The 21,486-nt window shown below is 54.1% G+C and overlaps 1 protein-coding gene across 5 annotated transcripts in view; it reads right to left on the bottom strand.

The window, feature by feature from the left end:
* Positions 1 to 21,486, bottom strand: part of KCNT1 (potassium sodium-activated channel subfamily T member 1) — a 234,670-nt gene that overhangs the window by 49,260 nt on the left and 163,924 nt on the right. For all 5 annotated transcript variants that reach the window (XM_075905515.2, XM_075905514.2, XM_089772975.1 and 2 more), the window contains 8 exons: positions 18,746 to 18,926; positions 15,692 to 15,856; positions 14,295 to 14,431; positions 10,433 to 10,496; positions 6,792 to 6,900; positions 5,502 to 5,610; positions 4,363 to 4,512; positions 3,470 to 3,708 (listed from right to left, as the gene is read on the bottom strand). In XM_075905515.2, coding sequence (XP_075761630.1) covers positions 3,470 to 3,708; positions 4,363 to 4,512; positions 5,502 to 5,610; positions 6,792 to 6,900; positions 10,433 to 10,496; positions 14,295 to 14,431; positions 15,692 to 15,856; positions 18,746 to 18,926 — 1,154 coding nt within the window. The remainder of the gene's footprint in view (positions 1 to 3,469; positions 3,709 to 4,362; positions 4,513 to 5,501; positions 5,611 to 6,791; positions 6,901 to 10,432; positions 10,497 to 14,294; positions 14,432 to 15,691; positions 15,857 to 18,745; positions 18,927 to 21,486) is intronic.

Raw genomic sequence — 21,486 nt, 5'->3', positions numbered from 1 at the left:
TTGAATTTCTGCAGCGTCCCCACGGCAGGAGATCGACAGGAGAAATTCTCCCATCAACTTCCCTTCCTTCTCACAACCCAGGTTATGTCTAGACTGCTGCTTTTTATTGGAGGAAGGTACGCACATTGCGGAGTGCAATTTGGGGTCCGAGGAGAGCTCGGGGGAAGGCTGGGCACTAAATGTTTGTAGGGTTGCCAGGTGCCTGGCATTTTTGCTTCCTAGTCAGGGAAAAATTCAGAGAATACCAGACATCTCAGGTGTCCAGTATTCTCTGAATTTTTTTACCGGGCAGGAGCTGAAAATACCGGCCTGTCCAGGTGAATACCCGACACCTGGCGACCCTATCCATGGGCCCCCAGACCACGTCGGAGGAGTCTTTCCTGGCAGTAGAGTAGTAGAGGCCATGAGAGGCAGCAATAACTCCTAATCACCATGCCTAGAGAAGCCGATCCCTGGATCTACCCTTCCCATGGGCGGTGGGTGAAGGTAAGTCCAATCCTGCCCCCGGCTCCACCCCTTCTGCTCAGGCCCCACCCCCAGCCTCATGGTGGGGGTGGCACATGGCCTCAGCCTCTCCAGCACCACTAGACGTTCTGGGGGCAGAGTGTGGGCGGGGCCAGTGCCTTCCCCCTCCTGGCATACCTTGACTCTTCCAAATTCCCACCATGCCCCCCCCAAGGGATCTTTGCAGAGCCCAGGTCGCTGCGGCAGAGAAGGCAACATGGCCCTAAATCCTCCTCTAGAGCGAGGAAGGTGAAACATGGGGCGCACCTCCCGGTTCGCTGCCTCTCCAGTGTGGGGAAGGCAGCCAGCCCCATGCCTCGAGGCTTCTCTCCCAGCCTCCGCTCCCAGCACGAGTAGGAAACAGCCGGGAGCCTGGGGCTGGCTGTGGAAGAACCATAAAACCCGTTAAGAACCTGCTTCTGGCGTTTCACGGCTCAGAGCAATTTAAAAACAAATGGGCATTGTTCACGGGGGAATTGCAGGACAGCTGCATTCCATGGCTCTGTCCCAGCGGCGTTTCTCCCCCTGTCAAAGCAGAAGGCAAGGCCAGATTTTCTTAGTGATTTCACTTCGCTGTTTGCTGGGCACTGGCTGCTTTCCCAGCAGGGAAACGATGCAGGTGCCTTTATAGAGCTATCCTCCCCTCCCCTCCAAATCTCCCACACTACGCTGCTTGCATTAGCCTCAGGAAGGAACATTCATGCCCATAAAGCAACTTCAGGGATTCCCTTTGGGCTTGCTTTCGCTCCACGGAGGATGGCCGCTGCCGCAATCAATCTTGTGGAGTTTGACGTAGCGGGTCTAGTTAAGACTCACTAAGTCAAACTCAGAGAGCACCCCCGCCAGTGGCCAGGACTCCTGCTCTTGCGAGGAATAAGGGAAGCTGATGGAAGCGTTGCCCCCATCAACCTCCCACTGTGGGGATACCGTAGAGCTCGGCGTAAGACAAGCCCACTCCAGTGGCATATTGTACGGATTCTACGTCGCCGGAGTTGCGAACCTTAAGCCGAGCTGCTGGGTCTAGTGTAGATCTGGCCTCTGTCTGGGGACTGAAGTTGAAAACCAGGAATAATCTGTGCAAAAGGAAGTGAGAGACGAGCTCCCTTTTGCTTGCCAGCACCTGCTCTGGGCTATTTCCAAAGGGGAAATCCGCAGACATCTGTTGGGTGACGGCCCATGTGGGATTCCATCCCCGACTTAATTTTCAGCTGTTGTTTTCCCCCCATCCTTGCCTCTGTTTTCCTTGTAATAAGCCAATGTGCCCAGTGCTACTGGCTTATTTATTTTCCATCTGCACCGCAGCAGAGTATGGGCTACCCTTCGGCTCCAATTGAACCCAATTTGCCAATGAGAAACGTGTTCCTTTTCGCAAGAGACCAAAAGGGGTGGCACTGGGTTCCTCGCAGAGGGGACACGGCAGAAAATTAATTTCCCCCGGGACTCCTCGGCTACTGACAAGACAGCAAAGGGGGCAGAGAGGTGTCATCCAGGACAGCGTGGAAAGCAGCCATCTCTGTGGCAAAGAGACACTGGTAACTTGGAAAAGGGAGAGGGCCCTTCATGACCACGGGTGACGGAACGGCACAGAGCGTGACAGCTTGGATCGGCAAAGGGATCGACTCGCTCCCAAGCCCAGTTGTGCCAGTGACATCAACGGAGGGTAGCACTTCAACTCCTGCAAACTATAGTAGAAGCAGTTCCCTGGCTCTGTCATACTAGTCAGACACGATTAGCCATTAGCACAACCAGGAAATGCTCGGTAGCCGGCAGTCCTAGCTCTGAGAGCTTTTGGCCAATATTAGCTAAGCCCCAAGCTCTCTCAGAAGCAGGTGGTATTATTTCACTGTACAGATGGTGAAACTGCATGCATGCTTGCAAATGCCATGGCCACAAGTCTCGGTCAGTACAGCTCCCACCTGTGATCGCAACCGCGGAGGAAACAGCGTACACATGTCTCTGAGCAGCATTATGAACAGGGCGGTTCCAGGCCATAAGCCATAGAGAAGAGCAGTACTAGAGGTGAATGACTGCCTTTGTCAGTGAGCAATGCAGCTAGGTCAGGGAGGTTAAGTGACTTGGCTAAGGTTGCCCAGCACAGCAGTGGCAGAGCAGGAATCCAATCCAGGAATCCTGGCTTCCCATTCTGTGTTCTAACCATTGGACAGAACTCCCTGGGACCACTGCAAGTTGCCTGACTTTTCCGCTTTCGTAACCATTCAGATCCAGGTTTGAGTCTCGGGTGAAGTTTCTGGTTTCGTCCAACCCAGAGGAGCTGGGTCATTGGGGTTAAGCAGGAAAGGGATCACAAAGCACTCATGCTTAGCTGTGCAGGTGTTTCACATCCAACGTTCCCTCTAATCTTTCCCGTCCAGGTGTGGCTTTTCCCTATCTGCGTGCGGAATAAATTTTTATGTGCACCAGGCCGTGCCAACGTGCACCACCAGCAGAAACAAAAATGTGGGCATTCTGCTAATCAGCGGGCAGCATCTAAATCTCTCTTGAGCAGCTGCACAAGCACACAGCTTACAGCAGTGGGGGGCCACCGGCAGCCCCTATGTGTGGCCCACGAGACATTGTATTTACAGTTGTCCACGCCCAGGGTTGCCAGTTTCTGCTGGCTCTCCTCTGCATAGGTTTTCCCCCACGGGTGTTACTGAAGCGACCCCGACGGAAAGCCAGGGTACATGAAGTGAGGTGCAGGCTGCTTGCACACGCCATTGGCTGGGAGAGCCACACGCTCCCTCTGGCAGCCAATCCCAGCGCTGCTACGGTTCCGTCGGCTCCGCCCACAAATTCTAGAGACGCCAGCGCAGTGAGCAAACCTGCCCTGTCCCGGGAGACCGTGGCCCTCACCAAACCCCTTTGAGCATCGCCAGGCTTGCCACCAGGGGACTCGGCAGGCGTTCGAATACCTCCGCCTGCTCCTTCCAGCAGGGGGTGCTGCTCCCCTCCTCGGAGGACTCACCCATACTCGCGATGATGCTGTGAACAGGCAGCCGGGACGGTCCATCGTACAGCCCTCTCCCTGCAAAGCCTTTCTTCTTCTGCTTCTCCTCCTGCTTGAAGATGAAGGCGGAGTTCTCCTCCTTGGTGATGTTAATGTAGAAGCAGGTGTCGGACGCCGTCATGATGTGCCGCGGGCCAGGGTTCAGCAGGATGCTTTTGTTCTCTTCCCGCCTGATGCCGATCAAGCAGACGCCATACCTACGGCAGGAGAACAGGTCGAACCTCTGTAGTCCGGCACCGTCATGTCCTGACTGGAGCCGAACTAGAGAACCTGCAGACCCATGGGGGGTCAGTATTGTCTAGCTGTTCCACTGTTCCTGGGCACTGAGAAGATGTGGAGGGGCCAATCAGAGCTAAATAACAGCCCAGAGCATCGAGCGCCAGGACTGGTGACTGTAAACACACTGTATGGGACTGCGGGAAACTTGGCTGCACCCGTGGGAAGTGGACTCCCGGCTAACTGAAATCATGCCGGACTATGGATGTTGCCGGACTAGAGAGGTTGAACCGGTGCAATGGGCCATTCAAGGCCACGCGCTAGGAAAGACTGTGTTTTCTTGTACAACACCGCAGAGGGGCATCCTCTTTCTTCCAGAAAGGCCTTGAACGAGCCTCAGTGAACGTTTCCCACCAGCGTGGCTGACCCAGCCCGTGGCAAATGAAAGCAAATGCAAACTTTGCAACGTGCCCCGCCCGGATGGGAGGCAACGGAATGACGCCAGTCCCCACGGCCCTGCTATTTACCCAGAGAGAGGAGATGACCACGGTTACCAAACGCCCCCAGGGAACCGCACGCCGGGGATTCAAGGTACTGATCGGGGTGGGGGGGGAGAGCGGGGGAGGGGCTCTCACTTTTTGTGGGCATGGAAGGCAGCGTAGGTGAAGCTTTTCCCTTCGTATTCCATGAAGAACTTGCTGTCCCCCATGCGGATGTGGTACACTTCGTTGCCTGAGCAGCGCCCGTACATCCTTTGCCACTGCTCTGGAGACTCCTGGCCTTCTCTGCAACCAGAGGAACAGAGCCAGCGGGGTAAGGGCCTGCGCTGAGCTCCACCCCCACAGTGCTCCCTCACTAGGGCTCTCGCCCATCCCCGTGGTGTCTGGGCACCCGCTGGCCGGCCGGCCCATCGCAAACAGGGGAGCCTTATTCCGGTGAAAGCTATTCTTGTGGGAATGATGGGCCCAGTCCAGGTGGGCCCTTCCAAGGACGTGTCAGTGGGGAAGCTGGCAGCCAAGGAGGAGACTGAGGGGGGAAGTGAGGGGCTGAGGCCTTCAAAATCCAGGCCCTCCACAGCGAGAGGTGGCGCTGTGTTTGCCACCGCGGACTAAGCTGCACATCTCTGCTCCCTCACCCCACCGCTCCCTGTGCCGTGCTGACTTTTGACCACAGCCTCCCGGCCTGATGGAAGACCCACGCTGCGCTCTGGTGTCGTCCTGAGCCTTTGAGAAGGGCCTTTGAGTACGGAAATACGCCGCCAGGCCATAGGGCCCACGCTCGGCAAAGCAATGGGGAAGACTCCAGAGGGCAGGTGAGCAGCTACCACAGCTGGTACTGTAATTATTATTGAGCATTGGCATTCTGGTAGCCTTTTTGAGACCCCAGCCACGAGCAGAGAAGCACTGTAGCAACATATAAGTGACAGTCCCGCTGTCTGAATGGAAAAGTGCGGAAGAAAGGCAGCATTGCCGTCCCCATTTGACAAATGGGGTGGGGCTAAGTGACAGCACCATGGTCACAGAGGAAGCAGTGGCAGAGCCCTGAATAGATGACCCTCCCTCCTCCTCTCTGAGCCTCTTTAACACAAGAACATCAGACCGTGCTTTCTCTCCAGACAGATTTACGTTCAGCTAGCTCTGGAGCTAAGCTTTGCAACTCAGCTCCCCCTCCCCCCCCCCCACTCTATTTTTAACCCCACGCAAGTGTCAAGAAGCGCCGAATGTGCAAAACCGTTCCCGCCGCAGGCAACAGAAGGGAAAACAACAGCGCTCACTGGCCCCGGGAGGTGTGAACCAGCAGGGTGATGAGCGTGGAGGTTGCTGGGCAGACGCAGTTCAAGGCCAGCATGGCGTATTTGCATTCTTCTTCGCAGACCACGTGATCTGAAATGAAGAGGAGAGGGCCGTTACCCCCTCTAACCCCGCTGGCATTTCTCTGATGCACACACCTCCTACAACCGGCCATGGATGATCCAGTAGCTGCACTGGCGGATCGGGGTGGGGGGAGGGGGGTACACAGTGCACACAGCTGTTTGAGGACACGGGAGACGGCTTGTTTTCTGTTCCCGTTCCCGTGAAGTCAGTGCAGATTGATTTAGCTCGGAAGGGGGGCTGCAGGGGAGAGCGTCTTGTTTCCTGTGTGTGCCACAGAGGTTGTCAATTAATCAAAGCCCAGCCTGGGGGAGACACGGGGAGCAATGAAAACTGGAATGAATGCAGGGAGGGAAAATAGGTTCACAGAATGGAAATCTGCCAAGGCACAGTGTGGGGAGAGGGATGAATTTCACATCCCAGTGCCTGGTTCCGATTTGTTCGATGAAGGGCGAGGTATCCCACTGACAGCCTAATGAACGGTATTCAATCTCAAGTGTTCGCTATAGAAAAAATGCATCATGCTCGAAAAAAAAAAATCAAATCTGGTAACCTACTTGAATGTAGGCCCAGTCCTGCCGCTGGTCCCACAAAGGTCGTTTGAGGACAGAGAGAGGGCAGAATTCACGATTCACATTTTGTAAATGCGTCGCGGGGATAAACAAATGCTCCGAAGATAAGAAAAGCCCTCTCACTTTGTTACCATGCCCCTGGTCACAGATTCTAAACTGTTCTGTGGTTTATAAATTTAGAGAACCCACTTGTGGAACTCCTTGCCACAGGATGTTGTGAAGAGCAGGACTTTAACAGGGTTCAAAAAAGAACCAGATGAATTCATGGAGGTTAGGTCCGTCAATGGCTATTAGCCAGGAGGGGTAGGGGTGGTGTCCTCAGCCTCTGGGAATGGGCGAAGAGGGGTGGATCACAAGATAATTTCCTGCTCTGTTCATTCCCTGTGAGGTATCTGGCTTTGGCCACTGTCATCAGACAGGACACGGGGCTAAATGGACCTGGTCTGACCCAGTCTGGCCAATCTTAAGCGAGGTTCAGACTGGTGGCTGGGAGGAACAGGGTGGTGAATAGCAGCGACTACTCAGGCACATCCCGAGACTGGTGGTTGCGTTCAGCATTACGCCTCCCCTCGGGATTCTGGGGGTGAGCCGGGCACCCAGACCTGCTTACAGCAAACTCACCCGCAAACTTGACATGAAACTTGTTTTCAGGCTTTAGAATCTGGACGTAGAGGGGGCAGTTGGGAGCAAAATCCTTCACAGCCCAGGCTCTCAGGATGGTCTGATGGTCCTGAGGGGAGAGAACGGCAAAAGCAGCAGCATCAGCATCCCTCCGGCAGCTCGATACGTCCCCTCACCTCCATGTTGGGGGCTTCCCTCATGGGCACCAGTGTCCTGTGCCCCCAGGGACACAAGCGCAGGCTGGCTCAGTGGGAAACACCCCACCCTGCTAGGCTGCCTCCCCAGAACACATGTAGCATCTGTAAGCAGAAGAGGAAAAACAAACAAAATTCGGGCAAGGACGGGGTGAGGAACCTAAGGCCCAGAGGCCGGATATGACCCCTGGCTTGCCTGGATCCGGACCCTGAAGCTCGGGGCTCCCCCTTCGCATCGGGCAGCCCCCTCCCCCACCCGCAGTCTCCTCCATGGGGCTGGAGCACCAGCAATTTCTCCCCGCTGTGGGGCGGGGGAACCCCAAACCTCACAGGCCAAAGTCGGCAAGTTGGGTCTGGATCCAGCCCACTGGCAGGGGAAGGAAGTGGCTCCTGCACCCCCTTCTGCCCAAACCCTCACTCCCAACCTGCTCTGGCACCCCCCCACACCATCCCGCTCCTGCACCCTCCCTCCTGCCCAGACCCCAAGCCTGCGTCCCAGCAGCCCCCCTCCCACACACTGAACCCCTCATTTCCGGCACCACCCTAGAGCCTGGGGCCCTACAAAAATCTAATCACCCTGCCCCCCAGGCTCTGAGGTACGAGGGGAACGTGGGGAGGGTCTGTCTGCTTCTCAGTCGGGGGCCACGGCAGTGAGGTTTTGGCTTCCCCCTGGTGTGCGGCTCCCGACTGGTTTTTCTGTGGCTCAGTGGCTCCTGACCCAAAAGAGATTCCTCACCCCTGGGCTAGGATATTCCCTCCCCCCCCCCCGCAAGCCGGACCCCCCTCCTGCACACACAGCTCTCCTCCTCGACCCCACGCCAGTCAAATTAAGCTGCGTCGCGGGCACGAAGAGCAGCTGTCCCTGATCTGCTGTATCCACAGAACTTGCTAAAGGCCCCGTGTTGGAATCTGCCTCGCCCTCGGCCAGCTGGGCCGGTTACTCGCCCGCCCCATGGGATCGGATGAGAAAATACGCCAGAAATCTTGGTAAATCGTAATTCAGACTGAACTCTCCTGGGCACGGGGGAAGGGCCGCCCCACGCTGACCTCGCTCTGTTGCCGCTATTCAAGGGCCGGTTTCTCCCTGGCTAAGAAAACAGACCCTGATTTTCACCCTGTACCCCAGTGAGTCCTTCCCCGGCCCCCCTGCTCATTCTCCCAGGCACCATGCCTCTCGATTAGCTGGTTCCCGTGATGTATTCAAACAGGATCGGCATTTCCCTCCCGAGGTTTTTGGAGGATGCTCTTGAATTAGGGCTTGGACAACTGGCCTCTTGCTCTTCCAGCACAAGCCTCTGCGGCCAGCTCTGCGAACAGCCGGCCTGTCAGCTGTGGTGCCACTTTCTTCCGGCAAGGGTTTGAACTGACCCAGTAATCGAGCAGCCTTGAATAAGCGAGTGGATGTACTTTAAGCAGATAAGAACGGCCAGACTGGGTCAGACCAACGGTCCATCCAGCCCAGTGTCCTGTCTGCCCACAGTGGCCAATACCAGATGCCCAGAGGGAGGGAACACAACAGGGAATCCTCACGTGATCCCTCTCCTGTCACCCACTTCCAGACAAACAGAGGCTGGGGACACCACCCCTACCCATCCTGCCTAATAGCCATTGCTGGGCCTAACCTCCAGGAATCTCTCTCACTGAGAGGCCGGACCAAAGCCACAGTCCTGAACTGACGGCATCATCAACACTTGCATGACTGCAAACTGGCCTGCGACTTGGCCGCAGATCCCAGCGAAAGCCTCTCTCTGGCCCCAGGGGAACATGAAGCCGGTGGGAGTTTGCCGCTGGACCCGGACGTCCTGCTCTCCCCATGGAGCCGAGAGTGGGAGCAAAGTGTCAGAGCCTACAGTAAGACAGGAGACACGTGTGCCCGCTCCTCGCGGCGCGCTCTGTAATTGAAAAGTGGGGGCTGCTGGGGTTAGCCACCCGCTGGCTCCCCGGCCCGTCTGGAGAAACTGGCAGCTCTGCGGCTTTGTTCCAGTTCTATGCAGCTCAGTAAATTAGCTCCGGCGATGAAAGAACCCGACACACAAGCCGGCATGAAAGGGGCCAGCCGAGCAAATAGGAGCCCAGGAATGGTTTCAGCCACACGGACAAAGCCCCTTGGCTCATGCATGAGCAAGAAAAACCACCAAGGTCTCAGAAAGCCTGTCGCAATGCGGCGTTCTTGGTCCCCATCGCAGACCTGGGCACCCCCCGCCTCCGGACAATCCCTTCCGTCCAGCCAGGGTGCCGCTCTTCTTTAGCCCTAGGGGAGTGCGGAGGGCGGTGGGACCCCCTGGGCGCTGTCCCCACGCCATCCCTGCAGGCTGCGACCCCCTGCGTCGAGAGCCTGTTTTAATGCAGCCCTGTTTGAAGCGTGGGTCGGACTCACTCAGGCCACGGGCGCGTGGGTCTGGCCTCGGCCTCTCTGTTCACCCCACCAAAGTGCTCCCTCCTGCCACACTCCTCAGACTGATCTTCCCAACGGCAGCCTCTTGTGTGGCCGGATCCTGACCTCTGGCACCTGACCCTCCTTATGGCATCACCCGCGCCGCTCTGACTGCCCACCGGCTGTCCTTCCCACCGCTTCCTCAGAGATCCCCGCCTCCGAACGGGAATTCCAAAGCCGCCTCACGACCGTAGCCTTAGGCCTCTCTTCTTGGGGATTTTCTCCCCGCAGGTGGGGGGGGGGGGGAGCGGTGATGTTTTTAGCTCACAAAGCTCAAGGGGCTCCCTCAAATCCCCCACGCGCCGCGTACAGACCGTGAACACAAACGAGCGACGCGGCGGCAAAACGTCAGCACGGCAGGCTTGGCTGGGGAGCGGCCGACAGCCTGCCACTGAACGCCCGGGGTGGCTTTGGCACCTAGGCTGGAAACATTGGAACCATCCGGCCGGCTCACCCGAGGCCTCCCTTAAGTTTAGTTGCTCTGAGTCAGGAGCAGAGGCGTCAACCAGGGCCGGCCTTACCGTGAGGCGAACTGAGGCGGCCGCCTCCGGTGCCAGACTGTGTGGGGCGCGGGCGCCACTAGGACCCAGAGTGCAGAAAATTGTGTCTGCTGCTGGTGCCTGTGTATTCTCTCTGCTCTAGATGCACAGAGCTGGGGCAGTGCTGGGATGGAGGAAGGAGGCAGAATTGAGACCTTTCAAAGTTTGGGCCCAAGCGAGGGGGCGTCATTGGAGCTCCCCGCCTCAGGTGCCAAAATGTTATGGGCCGGCCCTGACTTCAAAGGAAAGTACAAGCAACCCTGTACTAGGACGGGATGGGATCGTTTGCCACCGGCCACGTAAATGAGCAATACGTTAACGAGCAGCCATAACCGGAGGTCCACAGATTGAAACTGGACGCTGCTGCCGCCACCTTTTCGGGGAGGGTCTTTGGCCTGGGTTGTGCGCGTCAGACCCGATTATCAAGGTCCCTTGACCAGCTCTGAATCCCCAGCGACCCCAGCCCTGTCTTACCGCGGCCGTGCGGTCCGCCTCGTTTCGGCTGCTGAGAATGAAACAGGCCTCTCCGTTATCCATCCTGCAAACACAAAGGCGTCTGTGAGTCACAGGCAGCTGGTTCGTCCCACATGCACTCAGCGAGAGCATCTCCTGGCCTGCTTTCTGGGGGCTTGTGCAAGACGCCACGCGTGGGCCCTGCTAAGGGGCCGGCAATCAGGCTGCCAGGCTTTTTTCCCCACCCGTGAGAAGGCTGCTGTTTGCACCTCCGCCGCAAATTCCATTCAGCAGAACGGGAAGGGCGGGGCTGTTATAAAGGGCCATTTTGCCGTGCGTCCTGTGGTGAAGGGCTGGAGACGGCAGGGGAACATCTGCAGGGGGCGGTGTGGGGCTGTCACTCGCCTGCACGGTGGCCCCGTGGACTGCGGCTTGCGTCGTGAGGGGCTGTTGGGTTGGGGAGCGGAGCCACGTGCGCACCCCCGAGGCAGGTAGCGGCGAGGTGCCGCACAGCCCTGAGTCTCTCTGGGAGTGACCCGTCCCCGCCCTGCGAGGGAGCCAACAGGCCTGCGAGCAGATGGCTCGCTCTCTGCACCGGCGGTAGCGAGGGCCGCAGAACGCCAGCCGGTATTTCTCCGCCATCTCATTTCAGCCGTGGGAAGACCTGGCAGGCCCCGGCCGTTAAACGAGGGAGCTTCTGGCTCGGGTAGGCGACAGACACAAAACACTTTGTGAGCAGGGGAAAGCGGCTCTCTTGCCAACGGTCACATCTGTCTTGTGTAGGGAGAGGGCGACCTCTTCACGGCAGAGCTAACTCGGGCCATAGGCCCCTGGTTTGGCGCCACCGCCTTGGGCAAGGCTGCAGGAGAGCGGCCCGGCTCAGAGGCAGACTCGAGTGGGCTGTAACATGCTGTTTAATGAGTTAACCGGTTACATGTTATGTTTAACCAGTTAAGTGATTAAATGGGGGCGGGCGAGCTGGAGTGACCTTCCCCAGCTCCATCATGGGTGGGGGTTATCTGGCCGGGCTGGAGCACCCACTGGTTAACCGTAACATAAGAACGGCGAGATGGGGTCAGACCAAAGATCCATCTCACCCTCTATCCTGTCTTCCGACAGTGGCCAATGCCAGGTGCGCCAGAGAGAATGAACAGAACAGGGACTCCTCACGTGATCCCTCCTCTATCACCCAATCCCAGCTTCTGGCAAACAGAGGCTGGGGACACCATCCCTGCCCATCCTGGCTAATAGCCCTCGATGGACTTATTGATCTAGCTCTTTTTTGAACCCGGTCAAAGTTCTGGTCTTCAGAATATCATCTGGCAAGGAGTTCCGCAGATTTTTGTGCCCAAGTCACTTTATCCATAGTGCTGCACTGGAGCAACTCCCCCAACAGATGTCGCACTGGTGCAAAAAGTGACTGAGTGGCTCCCTCTGATTTCTGGCGTGTCTACGCTAGCTGCTTGCCCCAGTGCAGCTCCTTTGGGGCAACCTCCTCACCGCCCCCCCGCATCAGGGCAAACCTGCCGTCTCCCTGTGAGGCACTGCATGGACTGAGGCGGGGATGAACACAGTGGATAGACACACCGGTGCCACTCAGCACACACAGTATCCTGGAAGAGTCAAAGCCCATCCCCAGAAACAGATCCGATCTCACTCGGGTTAAGAAGAAGGGTGCAAGGTGGAAACAATTCTTGGCGAAGAGGGAGCACTTTGCGGGTGGAACATTTTTTAAGGGGCCTGACCCTGAAAAGGGGCCATGTCATTCAACGAGCGAGAAGTGCCTAACTCCCCTAGGCTCCAGCAACAGTCCCAGCCTCAAGATGCCGCACAAGCCTCCCCCGAGTCTTCGCACTTCCCATGAGTGACCAACGACGGGGCTTCGCCGCTCAAGTCTCTCCCTCGGCTGCCTTCGATCTCCCGAAAAAGAAACGTCTCCCAGCTACGTCGCACCTGCCCGGCTCCTGACGCGTGACTGTTACCTTGAAGTGCTGGGCAGGAGAAAGCTTTGCCACAGAAGGCGGCTGCCTGATCGCTGTATTCTCATTGCCACCTCCCCCGGGACAGCCCCGTGCAGGTGTCATGCCAACAGGCGGAACCGAACCTGCCTCGGGCAGCAGGAGCGTAGGCTGTCGAGCCGAACACTCCCGCCCCCTCCAACATGTTTCCCTTCGGACAACCCCCTGTCCCCAGCAGAGACGGTGTCAGCAGAGCCGGCCGAGGGCAGACATGGCATCTCAGCTATCCCCTTGCCCCGTCCCCATGACACTGCTTCACACCCCAGCATCTGGCTCCCGAGGGCGGCACCGAGGGGCCATCGATTGAGGATGAAGCCCAGCGCAGAGGCGGCTGCGACGACGCTAATTGACATGGGGTGAGGTTAATGGATCCCTTCATGCCGGATAAATGCACGAAACAATCACCACAGGGGGTAGGGGTAGCTCAGTGATTTGAGCATTGGCCTGTTAAACGCGGGGTTGTGAGTTTGCTCCTTGAGGGGGCCATCTGGGGCAAATCTATCAGGGATGGTACTTGCTCTTGCCATGAGGGCAGGGGACTGGACTCCATGTCCTCTCAAGGTACCTTCCAGCTCTAAGAGGCCCTAGGGTTTTTTGCCTTCCTCTGTAGCATGGGGCACAGATCACAGCTGGAGGAGTCTCTGCATCTTGGGGCCTTTAAACTATTTGAAGGCTTCAATATCTGAGATCTAGGAGAGAGGATTATTCCAGGAGTGGGTGGGTGAGATTCTGTGGCTTCCATTGTGCAGGGGGTCAGACTAGATGATCATAATGGTCCCTTCTGACCTTAAAGTCTACGGCTACATCTACATTGGCATGATTTTGCGCAAGAGCATCCGTGCCAGTGTAGACGCTCTCTTGCGCAAGAAAGCTCTGAGGCTACTTTAGCCATCGGGCTTTCTTGCACAAGAAATTCATGGTCCTTGTCTACGCTGGCCTCTTGCACAAGAACAGCTGCACAAGAGGGCTTATTCCTGAGTGTGCACATCCTAGTTCTTGTGCAAGAAGCCCTGATTTCACACATTCGAACGTCAGTGTTCTTGCGCAAGAACTCCCCGCCAGTGTAGACAGGCAGCAAGTTTTTGCGCAAAAGCGGCTGCTTTGGCACAAGATCGCGCCAATGTAGACACAACCTATGAGTCTATATTAGGGGACTGGCCTTGATGACCTCTCGAGGTCCCTTCCAGTCCTAGTATTCTATGATACAGGTGTCAGTCTGTAACTTTAAGAACAAGGAGTAGCCCTGTGGCACCTTAGAAACCAACAAAAAATAAAGCCGCCTTCCATACATTGAACATCTCATTTACATCAAATCTAAGTATGGGACACTTCCAGCTCACTCAATTAGCCTCATTAGCACCAGCCCTACAATTGACAAGGACTTTTTTCCCTCCCTCTCTTCCTCCCCCCCGCTTCCTTTTTCTGTTATAAATTCTGGGTTCCCATTTTTCCACTCCAGCTCATCTGAGGAAGAGGGTTTTGCCCACAAAAGCTCACAACCCTATCTGTAAGTAGTCTGGTAGCACTTTATAGACTAAGAAAACACGTGGATGGTATCATGAGCTTTCGTGGGCACCGCCCACTTGTTCAGTCTCTAAGGTGCCACAGGACTGCTTGTTTTTAAAAAAACATTGGTGGCCTGGAACCAAAATGGAGGCACAAGTCACCCCTCCCCCGTCGCAGGGACATGTGAGCCTCCTCAGAGCTAGCGCTGTGGGGATGAGGGATTTTCTCTGCGTATTGTTTGGTACTGCGGGGGGAGGGCATCTATGCGGGAAACAGAAGGAGAGACAGACAGCAAGGAAACACCAGACACGGCCTGAGCACACATCTGTGGGTCTTGCTAGGATTGGCTCTATACTCACTTTGCTCTCATGAGATCCTGATCTTTCAGTGCAGACCCCTGAAGATAGATCACTCGCTGGGACCAGAGAGGAATCTGAAGGACCCGCCGCACTTGGATATCCATCTCAGTGGGACAAAGGATCACTACGTAGTAATCCTGAAAGAGAAAGGCCCGTGTTTGCTTGGAAGCCTGACAGTGCCCGCTCGGTGGAGACCAGTTCCCTCGCTGACTGAGCGTGTAACTCTACGCAGAGTTCGGCATGATGCTACTAACGGCGCGACATCTCTTTGTACCGGTTCTGGGCCGTCACAAGCATATGGAAGCGCGCGCGCGCACACACACACACACACACACACACACACACACACACACACACACACCCCTATCATATTTGCACGAGAACTCTAGTGTAGGCACATCCGACACCTGAATTATTAAAGGGCCGAACATTTGGCTCAGAAAAATGGGACTCTGTGTATTTAGAGAAATTAAGACTTAAAAATGAAATCTATACTGAGCCAAGGCTGACAATGACAACAGGGAATGGATTCTTGAATTAAATGCAAGTGGCATGAGAGCTGCTCCTAATAGTAGGGGGGGAGGGGCGACAGTTACACCCAGTCATTGATAAACAGGGCTGATTAGACTGGCTGATTTTATTTGGAGCGGGGTAAATCTATCTGGGTTTAATGACCAAATATTTATTTACACAGTATAAGGCATTCGATTTGGGAAACACCTTCTAACATAAGAAATAGGACATCTGCAGAGGCATTTTCAACATAACATAAGAACGGCCGTACTGGGTCAGACCAAAGGTCCATCTAGCCCAGTAGTCTGTCTGCCGACAGTGGCCAGCACCAGGTGCCCCAGGGAGGGTGGACTGAAGACAATGATCAAGTGATTTGTCTCCTGCCATCCTTCTCCAGCCTCTGACAAACAGAGGCCAGGGACACCAATTATATCCCCTGGCTAATAGCCTTTTATGGACCTAACTTCCATGAAATTATTTAGCTGATTTTCAATGTGCTTTGATCCTGCACCAACAAGTACTGTGGAAAACCCCAGACAAACCCTGGTAGAGAGGATTGACCATTGCTGTGTATAGAGGTAGGTATATCTCACAGGCGACTGAATCTACCAGGACTACTACAATAGGTATTTCTTCCATGCTGTTTGCATTACCGAGTCATGTATTCTATATTGCAAATTGAAACCAATTACCAGATTATACGGAAGACTAATCTGGTTGAACTGATATTTTTTACCTCAGACGTATTCCTGTCACACATCCTTTGGCTTCCCTCTTCCGTGTGCTCAGTGCTGGGCAGGGTCTCACAGCACCAAGAGCTCAGCAAGGACATTCATTCAACTGCTAACAGTGGCCACCCTGAAAGAGGAGGCCACTGTCCGTACCTGCAGCCGGGGATGAGCGTAGAATTCGTTCAGGAAGTCCATGAGGAGGTCGATCTTGAGGGAACTGACACAAAGGACAACGTGTTTCTCTGTCTGCGCTCGGTGGCGGCTGTAATTCCCCCCGGATTTCTGGCGTTCCATCCAGAGGTACACAAGCTCCTCGAACTGCAAACAAAGGCAGACAGCTCATCTCAGACAGTGGGGCAGGCTGGACACACCCAAAGAGCCAGAACGTTTGAACAGCTACACGTTGCGCATCGATAGTGATAAAGTCCTATGACAGCCACAGACACATGGGCAAGGTTAAGGGAGCTCTGGGTAAAGGAAAGCTGAGATTTGCTTCTTCTTATGGCCTTTTATATCCAAATTACTCCACACTGTTGCATGCCAGCAGAACCATTCCTAGGGCGGGATTGTGTTGGAACTGAAAGTTTTATTCTTTTTATATTTTATCTTAGGGTTAGTAATGTAGTAATGTAAGGTAATGTATAATCATATTTAAGATGGTAGTAAGTCAAATCCTTTAGTTAAGTATATATCTCCTATATTTCCTTGTTCTAAAGTTTTAGTAAGTAAAGAGACAGGATCTCATATTGTGTCTGAGTTATGAAGGTTGTAAGAATGTTAAAGGCTGAGACCTTAATTGCTTGATTTACGACACCTCTTTGTCTTATCAATACAGAAGTTGATGTGCCGCATAGCCTTGGAAGTCCTTGTAACATTGCTTATGTGTGTGTGAAAGGGGAATGAATGTGTTGAGATAAGGTGCAAAGCTATTTTTCAGAACCAGATGGCCAAAAAGGAGGGTGGGCAAGCGTGGGTGAAGACGAGACGACCTGGCGGCAGGTAAGCCATCTATAACCATCGATGCGTACCCCGACTCATAAGATGATTGGATATTGGCAGACTGATGAGCCTTGAAGCAAGCGGGCAGCCCCAAAAGACAATTGATTACAGGATGGGCCTTGGAAAATGTTTTGGGAACACTGACATCAAAAAGATAATGTTCCGGTCACAACCTGACGAGCGGAATACATGGATTTCAACAGAGAAAAGGATTATAAAAGCAGGGTACGTTGCTATGGAACTTTGGGTTCGTCTTGCCACCAACTCCAGAGGAGCATCGGCTCAATCGACCAACAAAGGCCCTGCTCCCGTCTGTGTTCAATCTAGCTGGCCACTAGATTGATACAGACTCTGGACTGGTAACTATGACATCGTCTGGCGAGACTTTGGGTGTATGTTGTTTGTGTGTGTGATTGAAAAGCATCTGCAACTGTTGCATTCTCAGTAAATGTGTCATGCTGTCTTTTCCCTTCATTTAAGCAGATAATTACACACTGTGACCATGGGGTTCTTGCTCTCCTGTTAGCGTGTGTGCGTGCGCGCGCATGTAATGTCAACAGGCGGAACCGAACCTGGGACCTCGGGAGCTTCGTGGCGTCCAACGCGCCAGCCACTTGGCTGGTTAGTTTGCTACTGAACTGGTTGGACACCACGGCCCTCAGCGTGAGCTAAAAGCCAGCTGGCTCTCGGCTAAGGCCGGAGATCGGGGTGGGGAAACCTTTTTTGGGCTGGGGGCCGCTGACACAGAGAAATCAGTCGGGGGCCGCACACAAGTGAGAAGCAACCCCCCCCAAAACCAACCCTCACTGACGTGGCCCCCGACTGAGGAGAAAGATGCTCCTTACATTCCCCTCACACACCAAGCCCAGTAGCATGCAGTGTAGTAGGTTTTGTGTGCTCCAGCCCTATGGTGAGGGAAACGGGGGGCCAGAGCGCCAGTGTGGGCTCCCCAATGCTGGGAGGGGCCCTAAGCCTCGAGGGACAGATTCAGGCAAGCCAGGGGCCGCCCCCCGCCCCCCAGGCCTACGTTCCCCACCCATGCCACAGAGTAAACTTATTCTCTCTCTCTGTAAGGGGTCTACATGGACTGTGAACCACACCCAGTAGGGGTGTGGGTTTTACACACACACACACACACACACACACACACACACACACACACACACACACATTCTGCTTGCTCCGTTTAAGGACAGCTGGGAAGGAAGTGCACGGTTGCTCTTCGATCCCAGCAGAATACCTTTTCTAAGCGCATTTCCCTCTCCCCTTCTCCCCACGCTGACAGCGACTGACAGTGACAACTTCAGGCAAGGGGCTGTCAGGCTGGCGGCTGGCGGAGAAGGAGTATCGGCTTGTTGGCTCCCAGACGTGAAACATCAAACACCACGGTTCAGTGGCTTGTTGACAGGGCTTCTGAGCAGAAACCAAGCTCCCTCCGTATTTGGGTTGAGCACGCCTCTGTCTCCTCTGGAAATCTCAAATCGTGCTCCGGCTCAACTGGCTCATCAGGTGGAAATCGCCCTCCTTCGGGTGCTTCTCACGCACCACGACTCTGTCAGCCACGCTGGCATTACTATTGGACATTCGGCCCATCTCTTTCTTCCAATTTAAAAACTGGAATAAATTGCCTAGGGGGGTTGTAGAATCTCCATCACTGGAGATATTTAAGAGCAGGTTGGACAGACGCCTGTCAGGGATGGTCTAGATTAGGGCTACGTAACACGCAGCCCCCGGGTGGGATCCTTTGAACATGGCCTCCACTGGGAACACGCTCCACAACGGCAAGTCAATAGAATGGTCTTCTGTTGAAATGCGTTTTAGGAGTTAAATTCCTGGATTGTCATTGCTCATTAAAAATCAGGAAATCAGGTCAATATTGCATTTTATTAATATCAGCAGAACTGACTTAAAAAGGGTCAGCGTGTAGTGTAGTCTTGCCTTAATCTTTGTATTCATGCCCATCAGTGTGAAAGAAACTATTTGCATATATTTGCATCTATATTTGCATGTACATGCGACCACACTTAAATTGCGGCCTTTGGCATGTGCTGTGAGTATTATTGTGGTCCCCGGGGCTTCCAAAATTGAGTAGCCCTGGTCTGGATGGTGCTTGGCCCTGCCGTGAGGGCAGGGGACTGGACTCGATGGCCTCTCAAGGTCTCTTCTAGTTCAAGGGTTCTATGTTTCGTCATCCTGGGTCACCCTTACCTGGAGGGGTAGCACCACGAGGGCCACGCAAATCATTATAACCACCAGGAGCTGCGAGGGCCAGATCTTTGGGGTCACGTCGCCGTAGCCCACGGTGGAGAAGGTGACGATACAGAAGTAGAAGGACTTGAAAAGGGAGAGATTGTCACCGGCTCTTTCTAAATGCTGGATGCCGCAGGTTCTGGAGAAGAGGGGACAAAGGGAGCATGGATCAAAGAGGCGTTCACAGGGCGCTCCGTGAACATCAGGTTTCTGATCCTGCAACGTGGAATGCCCTCCACTCCCATTAAGGCCCCTGGGGAAGGAAGGCCCCATGGTGCTAGCGGGAGACTGCCCTCAGAAAAGCCTGGAACTGACCAAATTCATCCTTGTCTCTCACCAGTGTTGTCAGTGGGATAAATCTGTCCAGCCTGACAGCACTTATAGTTGAGAGGTTCAGTTTGGGTCATATAATCCTTCCCCCGAAATGCACATGCTCAGCAGAACATTACCCCAAATGCTAAACGCAGGTACCACGCGCCAGCCACCCCACCCCACTGGTGTAGGCCCCATGTTTCTGCAACCGAGTGTTGCAGAAAGCTGAACAGGAAGCTCAGTCAGTCCTTGACATGACTCACAGGACATTCCGGGCTTCCCGCCTCACCGCTCACGTCCAGGGAGGGATCTTCAGCAAGCAGGATGCTGCTAAAACTTTTCACCCTCACCCCACCACTTTTCTACCTCTCTTCGGAAACACAGACCCTCTGGGAGCAAGTTGCTTGTCTCCTGAGTAGACAATCAATCTAATTTAAGAGGCCTGCCATTTAGGTCATCCCGGCTAGCAGAAATAACCTATAAGTAGTCTTGGGATTCACCTCTAGTGCTTTCGAACTGGACAGGAAATACATAGGGAGCCACTGAGGACATGAGCTACTAAAGGCAAAGGGTATGGTGGCTTGTTTTCATTTCAAAAGACCTGTCAGGATGGTTGGACCTGTCATGAGCATCAGTTTTACTTTGCGTCCACTGGCAACTGGACTGGTCTGTTACATTCAAAGCCCAGATCTGTGGCCATGTCAGAAAATGCCAGAAGTTGTTAGGCCCTGACTACCTAACACGGAACAAAGTCCATGTTCTTTTAAATGCACAGGGTGAAGGTTCTGTTCATTAGCAGATGCCTCCGTGAGCCATTAGACAAATGGAAATCTAGCAACCATGGTAACCTCCTTTGGATGAGCCGCCCATGTCGGAAGTGAACAGGCCGTAATGCACCAGCCATCATAGCTGAACAAATGTCTCCCCTTGGAAAATCTCCAGGATCGCTCTGAATGTTAGAGCAATTCATGTGCTGCTCTGCCCGCCTACGTAAGTCAGCCACGATCCTGGCATGCTCCAATTAACAACCGTCTGTTAAAATCGTGTAATTAGAGACGATCGTTGGCTCCCAAAATAGGAACTGATCTGCTGGAAGGGGAATGTTCAGGCAGACCAAGTAAGGCAAGGAGAAGCCGTGAGTCAGAGGAGAGCATCTGAGTCTTTTATCAGCCACCGGCACCTCGGAAGAGCAATAAAAGTTAAAAACAAACCGACCCCAAACGGTTACCAAAAAGTGTTCGCAACATTATGGGGCACTGCCAGCTGGTGGAAACTGGCATCGCTCCATCAACGCCAGAGGTAGATTTACCCCCGATCTGAGCCTTAATTGCCTACAATGAAATACCAACTCCATTGATACCAAGGTGAAGCTCCCCTGGAGTTGAATGGAGCCGGGATGGGCCCTGTACAATTAATTAGTGCTGGGTGGAGATACACAGGCTTAGGAGCTCAGGACGGTTTGGGTAAACAGCCCTACACCACAAAGCTTTGCTCAGGGGCGACACATGGATCTAGTCCTCTCCAGAACGCTCCAGAACCCCAGCTGGAATCAGATGGGAAAATTCCTGCTGCAGCCCCCGGTAGAATCTCCCGCAAGTTTCCAAATCACCAAATGGTGCACCCCTCCAATGGAAACCAACAGGAGCCAGGCAGTTAAACCTCCCAGCCCCCACTTAGGGGCAGGAGAATTCATCCCTGCCCCACACTCTCTATTCTCCATTGTTCAGGTCTCACATGGGGGGTATAACCAAGATGGGGTGGAAATGCCATTGAATCATTGATGCTTTTAGTAAACAAACTTCTGGGCCCCCCCATAAGAGAAGCCACAGCCGGACTGAATCCAGTGAGCAAATACGTGACAGGTTATCTGGACCTTGACGACTTTGCCACCCACCCACGAATGATATTTCCTCCAACCGTTTAAAGAGGAAACCAATATTATTGCGTGGAGAGAGGAAAAAACAATCAACAGATCATCCCATCTGACTTTGTGCAGTGCAGCCGCATGATACTCTAACTACTGACAAGAGCTCTTGGCCTCCAATCATATCCGCAGGGAAGAGCGGTGTAATTGGTCGAGCTTGTATCTTGCCACAAGTAATCATCTGAAGGGCTGTACTTCAAAGAGCGATTGTTTTTCAATCTCTGCTGGGCTGACTTGGTTGTGTAACAGTGAAAACAAACCACCCCAACACATCATGCCTCTCACAGATTTTCTTTATTTTCTTAAAGACACGCTCACTCCATTCTCTACAGAAGGAGAAAGAACGGGACCTTGAAGGGCTGATGTTCTGTCTACATAGATGGAGGAGGTATGCCAATTTGGGCATGTAGCATGGCCCCATCTCTCACCTCGCCACGGTCACATATGGAATAAAAGCTCAGAA

Source organism: Pelodiscus sinensis, chromosome 23 (genome assembly GCF_052426305.1).
Source record: "Pelodiscus sinensis isolate ZL-2025 chromosome 23, ASM5242630v1, whole genome shotgun sequence".
NCBI lineage: Eukaryota > Metazoa > Chordata > Testudines > Trionychidae > Pelodiscus > Pelodiscus sinensis.
This window is presented reverse-complemented; position numbering and strand designations above follow the sequence as displayed.